The 6,365-nt window shown below is 54.2% G+C and overlaps 1 protein-coding gene across 2 annotated transcripts in view; it reads left to right on the top strand.

The window, feature by feature from the left end:
* Positions 1-294: 294 nt before the first annotated feature.
* The window catches only part of ROR2 (receptor tyrosine kinase like orphan receptor 2), a 189,003-nt gene continuing 182,932 nt past the window's right edge, over positions 295-6,365 (top strand). Inside the window, exon 1 of one of the 2 annotated variants that reach the window (XM_040449514.1) lies at positions 295-767. In XM_040449514.1, coding sequence (XP_040305448.1) covers positions 695-767 — 73 coding nt within the window. In that variant the 5' untranslated portion in view covers positions 295-694. The remainder of the gene's footprint in view (positions 768-6,365) is intronic. The other variant, XR_005782882.1, reaches the window with a different exon arrangement.

Consider the following 6,365-nt stretch of genomic DNA (forward strand, 5'->3'; position numbering starts at 1 on the left):
TGTGCTGACAGCTCAGAGCCCGGAGCCTGCTTGGAATTCTGTGTCTCCCTCCCTCTCTGCCCCTCCCCTGCTCACGCTCTGTCTTTCCCTTTCAAAAATAAACATTTAAAATAAAATAAGGCTTGGGGCGCCTGGGTGGCTCAGTCAGTTGAGCATCCGACTTCGGTTCAGGTCATGATCTCACAGCTTGTGAGTTTAAGCCCCATGTCGGGCTCTGTGCTGACAGCTCGGAGCCTGGAGCCCGCTTCGGGTTCTGTGTCTCCCTCTGTCTCTGCCCCTCCTCCTCCCATAAAATAAATGAACATTTAAGAAAACGTTTTATAAAAGAAGCCATGCTTCGTGGGGAGCAGGAAATGTTCGTGGGGAAAAGTTATTTCCCCCCAGAGCCCTCACTTGCAAGGGGACAGTTAGTGACAAGACCGGAGTCATGGGATGTCACCCCGACTGGGTGATCAAGGCTCACGCCACCAGGGCGGGCAGAGAGACGTCACCCTTCTGCGAAGGGCATCCCTGGGGTTGCATCTGAGCTCGGGGTTGAAAAAGCGGAGTTTGATGGTGATGCAAACCAGCAAGCCCGGCTGGAGGGGCACTTTATGAAAGACTTGGCTTTGCGTAGAAAAGGTCAGTGTCGTGAAGGACGAAAACGGCTGCGGGACGGGTCCAGCTTGAAGGAGACTCCAGGAAGGCACAGCGAATGCAGAGTGTGAGTCCGTACGGGTCCGTGCTGCAGCAAAAACACGCCGACGTGGCTGTCGTTGGAATGTGGGGTAAGTTATTCAAAAGTGTTGTCAAAGTTCACTTTCCTGAGTTTGTTCATTGTACGGAGGTTATGGAAGAGAACGATGTGCGGGCTTTCGGGAAGCGTATGCTGTGCTGTGTGTTCCGGGATAAACGACGTGGTGTCCACAGTCGGAATTAAACACCGTGTGTGCAGAGGATAATGGACACTTGGGTGAAATGGATCTGGTCACCAGCGTGGGGGGGGGGGGGAAGCTTTGTGCGTGAATCTCGCAACATTTCTGGAAATTTTGAAACAGTTTCCAAATAGAGAACTGAACGGGTCCAGTGATACACTCCAGTGATACACACGTGAGACGGCAGCCAGCGTCTCTTAGAAGAAAGACACGATCGGTTGTGTTTTATTGGAAATGGTGTCAGACCTCACACAGGGCTGGGGAGGGGTGGGACTCACATGTTTTTGACCCCGTTTCTTCGACTAGATTGAAAATCGCCAAGTCTTAGCCTTGTTTCTGGATTGCCAGAACTTTTAACGTGTTTTCCCTCCGTTTTTTTTTTTTTTTTTTAAGTTTATTTATTTTTGAGACAGAGACAGAGTGCGAGCAGGGGAGGGGCAGAGAGAGGGGGAGACCCAGAATCCCAAGCAGGCTCCAGGCTCCACGCTATCAACACAGAGCCCAACACGGGGCTCGAACCCACGGACCGCGAGATCATGACCTGAGCCGAAGTCGGACGCTTCACCGACTGAGCCACCCAGGCGCCCCTCCCTTCGCCTTTTTAATTCTAGAAAACTTCAAACATCCGTGCAATTAGACTACTACAGTGAACGCCTATATATTTTTCATGCAGCCTCAACAGTCACACGTTCTGTTAATTTTGTTTCATTTCCCCTGGCCCTCTTAATGGGTCCCGGACACCTTCATTTTTTTACCTGTAGATACTTCGGCATGAATGGTAAGAACTGTTTCCCACATAGTCTCAATACTGTTATCACAGGCAAGCGTTATCTGAGACCCGGGCCCTGCCCTGTTTTCCCTGGAAAATAGCCTTTGATGCTTGCTGTGCTCATAGCCGGGTCCAGGTGCTGGTTAACTTTGCTGTTCACCATCCAGAGTGGCCTTCGGCCCGACCTGGGGTTCCCGGGGTTCCCGGGGGGGGCTGTGGCTCTGAATTCCAGCAGGTCTGGGTGCTGTTCTGTGGTTCCCAGGCTGTGGGCACTCTGTGGAGAGGGGCCCCGCAGATTTGGGTCCTGGGGCAGAGGTGTGCGGAGGGCCCCAGGAAGGCCCCATCGAGTTGGTCTGATCCTTCGTTCCGGGTGTCTCTTGGATCGGTGCTCCTTGGCACCTCTGGGGGGAATCCGTGTGGTGGGCATTTCTTCGCCCGTCTCAGAGGACCTGCCTCATCAGGCAGAGGTTATCAAGGTGTAGAAAGACGGGGAGGAGGGGGGCGTTATAGCTTTCAGGGCTGCACTGGCCCCTCCCCATTCTTTTCAGCAACAGTGCAGAAAAAGACTCAAGTCTTGTGTTTCCTGCTGCAGAGGATTTGACGCCCGCTCTAAAATCCAGATTGCGGGATGGAGAGAACACGTTTACAACAAACAGGGCAGGGGCGCCTGGGGGGGCTCAGTCGGTTACGCGTCTGACTCTTGGTTTCGGCTCAGGTCACGGTCTCGCGGTTCGTGAGTTCGAGCCCCACCGAGCCTGCTTGGCATGGCTCCTGTTTGAGCACAGAGCCTGCTTGGGATTCTTTCTTTCCCTCGCTCTCTGCCCCTCCCCCACTCACTCTGTCTCTCTCTCTCTCTCTCTCTCTCTCTCTCAAAACAATAAATAAACTGGAGGGGCGCCTGGGTGGCTCGGTCGGTTAAGCTTCCGACTTCGGCTCAGGTCACGATCTCGCGGTCCGTGAGTTCGAGCCCCGCGTCGGACTCTGGGCTGATGGCTCAGAGCCTGGAGCCTGTTTCCGATTCTGTGTCTCCCTCTCTCTCTGCCCGTCCCCCGTTCATGCTCTGTCTCTCTCGGTCTCAAAAATAAATAAACGTTAAAAAAAACAAAAACAAAAACAAAAAACGTACAGGGCAGATGAGGGGGTTTGTATCCAGACCACGTAACTCATGAGATTGATGAGAACATAAATGCCGCGGTGAAAAGGGAGCAGGCAGCAGGCTGTGTGTGGAACAGGAACTAGCCCAAGGCCCGACACTTAGGGAAGGCGTTTGGGTTTGGTCTCCTTAGGATGGAACATAGTGCACCTTAGAGGACGGTGACCTCGGTGTCGTCCTGGCTGAAGCCTGGGGTGGGTCACGAGGTCTGTGCCAGCGGTGACGTGGGCAGCGTGCCACCGTGCTGTGTCAGTGGCCACTTTGAGGGCGGTTCACACGGACTGTTAACCTTCAAAACACACAGGTTCTGTGGCTTGCCCCCCCAAAATACACGCGTGCCTGGGAGGCAGGCTGTTCACTGCTGCCCCATTTCTAACGGCGAAACGTTGGGAATACCGACGTGTCTTTTTTTTTTAAGTTTATTTATTTTGAGAGAGAGAGAGAGCGAGAGCGTGCGCGCGCACAAGCTGGAGAGAGAAAGAGACAGAATCCGAAGCAGGCTTCAGGCTCTGGACCCGACGCGGGGCTCGATCCCGTGAACCTCGAGATCGTGACCTGAGCTGAAATCAAGAGTCGGATGCTCAACCCACTGAGACACCCAAGCGCCCCAACATTTATCACTTTTAAAGCTGTCCCCCAAGGGGCGCCTGGGTGGCTCAGTCAGTTGAGCATCAGACTCTTGATTTCGGCTCAGGTCATGATCTCACAGTTTGTGGGTTCAAGCCCCATGTCGGGCTCTGTGCTGACGGCACGGGTCCTGCTTGGGATTCTCCCCCTCCATCTCTCTCTCTCTCTCTCTCTCTCTCTCTCTCTCTCTCTCTGTCCCTCAGCTTGCTTTCTCTCTCTCTTCCAATCTCAAAATAAATAAACATTTAAAAAAAAAAAAGCTGTCCCCCAAACCCTCCAGTGGGGGCTGCGTCCAGGTGGGTTTGTTCTGGGACCTCCGGGGCGGCCTGCTCCCTTTAATCCCAGAATCCCCAGAGCCGCTGAAATACTGGAACCTTGTGTAAAAATGGCCACAGGAACCAGAGTTTTCTTGATATTTTGAAACCAAAGCAGAAGATGGGAAATCGGAAAGGATGCTGAGATGGAAATACAATTGGAGCCGTCTTTCAACACCTAGTTTAAAATTCTTCTAGCTGGAGGCTGGAGGCTTGTTCCTCTCAAAGCTTTTTCACAAAGAGAATACTGTGCTGTTTGTTACCGGATGAATTACGTTTCCCCCACGAAGAGGTGCATTAGAATCCTAACCCCCAGACTCGAGAAGGTGATGTTATTTGGAGAGAGGGTTTTTGCAGGTGTGATCATGTGAAAACGAGGTCATTACGGTGGGTCCTAATCCAGTATGACTGGTGTCCTTATAAAAAGGGGAAACTAGGGCTCAGAGACAGACACCCGGAGGGAAGGTAATAGGAAGAGAAGACACAGGGAAAATAGGAAGAGAAAACCCAGCCCTGCCAGCCCCTGGGACTTGAGGCAGTAAATGTCTATCGAATAAGCTCTCCAGCTGGGGCTATTTGTTACTGCAGCCCAAGCTGACTCATACACTGCTAACAGACACCCCTTCTATCCGTGAGCCGTGGGACCCCGGGACTGGTTGGTATTGGGGTCAGGAGTTGGGGCACCCACACGACAGGGCCTGCTGTCAGGGAGCCTCTGGGTGTCCGTGGCCAGACGGGGGCCAGCCACTTGGCACAGAGGACACGCCCGCCCTCCGGAAGAGCTCCATGTCACGTGCTGTTGCGCCCCCCCCCCCCCCGGGGGGGGGGCACCCCCCGTGGTTTTTCCCGCCCCCCCCCCCACCTTCCTCCGGCTGCTTGCCTGGCTCTCGAGGGGGGGCTCCCAGAGCAGAGCGAGGCATCTGCGCACGCTCCCCTCCGTGGTGAGCCCTCGAAGTGCCAGGCGCCCGGCCCTTAGTGTCCCTGGGGGAGCCCCGGTAACAGCAGAAACAAACACGCTGGAAGCAAACATCCTGGGCGCTGGGACCGCTCGGCTATCAGCGCCTGTGATTTATCTGGGCCTGGAAGCCTTTGAAGCCGGAGGCATCGGACTCCTTGAAGTCTGGCCCCCGCGGGGGAGCCACAGAAGGCGCCAGAAGGAGAGGAAAGGGGCCAGGGGCCCTGGCCCGGCTCCGGGGTGCCTGCTCTCGGGGTCCCGGGAGGGCGGGTGAGGGAAGGAGCTCTCAGAGGGGCACTTCTCTGTTCCTCCCTCTGTCCTGTTCCCAAGCACAAGGCAGCAGGGAGTCCCGGCGGGAAAGAGGCCCTGATTACAAAGCTGGCTCGCGGTCTGTCAAGGGGGGGCGGCCCCCTCTAGATTTTGGGGGGACCCTGGGCAGAACGTGAGTGCGCACAGCTACCAGCTCACCAGGGTCGGCTCTTTGGGGGGCTGGAGGGTGGGGAGCGCATGGGGCCACGCAGAGAGGAGGATTACATGCAGGGGTGTCCGCACGCACCCCAGTGGCCGCTGGGCCTTCCAGCCGGGCGCCAGGCGGCTGTGAAGGAGGGGATGCCACAAGGAGACGCATAATCCCAGTGTAGCCGGATTGCATCAGGAATGTAAGCGCGGACTTCTTTTTCTTTTTTTAAATGTTTATTTATTTTAAGAGAGAGAGAGGATCCCAAGCAAGTTCCGCACTTGTCACCGCAGAGCCCGATGTGGGGCTCAAACCCTCGAACGTGAGATCGTGACCTGAGCTGAAATCAAGAGCCGACACTTAACCCACTGAGCCCCCAGGCGCCCCAAGCGGGTAATTCTTTCATCGCTAAGATTCGGATGATGGCTTTGACCTACACTCCGTTCCTTTCACTGCTTGCGAAATGCAGTGTGTCCTTGTCATTTTATTTGGGAAAAAGGAACGCCAGCCGGTGGTTTCACAAGGCAGAGCCCGGCCCCATTCCCTGTCCCGAGTGGAGGGTTTCCAGAGTTCAAATAAAATTCACTTACCTTTTGCCGCTGTTCTGTGTGGCTACTCTAAACTTGGAGCCCTTCTCTCTCTCTCTCTCTCTCTCTCTGTGTCTCTGTAAAATAATAGTAATTAAAAAAAAGAAACAAGATAGCCCAGCTTCTTCTACTTGACTGACTCATTTTAGACCACGGGGTCGAGAAGTCAAGCTGACACAAAACAAAACGAAACGAAACAAAACAAGACGAATGAAAACCAAGTGTGGGTACAAGTTGATCTGCTCCGGGTTGAAGTTTAAAATGCTCTTTATAATTGTCCCCCCCCCCCCCCGCTTTGGAATGGGGCCTGCCACGTGTTTGGGTGTGTGTGAGAGGGGGGAGAGGGGGGTCCTCATGATGTTGAGGAAGCTCTGGCTTGGGCCCAGCCACCTATTTACAGCTGCAAGTATTTATTCGAAGAATCACGATGTGAAAACCCTCCCGAAACAGTACTGTAGGATTTTTCTGTCTTTTGTGCAGGCGGATGCTTCCAAGGGGCCTCTCTCGGCACCCGGAGCATCATGTAGCTCTTTCTGGAAGGTTTAGATTTTGTATCAGGGTAGCGCATGTGTTACCTGACCAGGTAAAA

Source organism: Herpailurus yagouaroundi, unplaced genomic scaffold (genome assembly GCF_014898765.1).
Source record: "Herpailurus yagouaroundi ecotype Mexico unplaced genomic scaffold, PumYag 199, whole genome shotgun sequence".
NCBI classification, from domain to species: domain Eukaryota; kingdom Metazoa; phylum Chordata; class Mammalia; order Carnivora; family Felidae; genus Herpailurus; species Herpailurus yagouaroundi.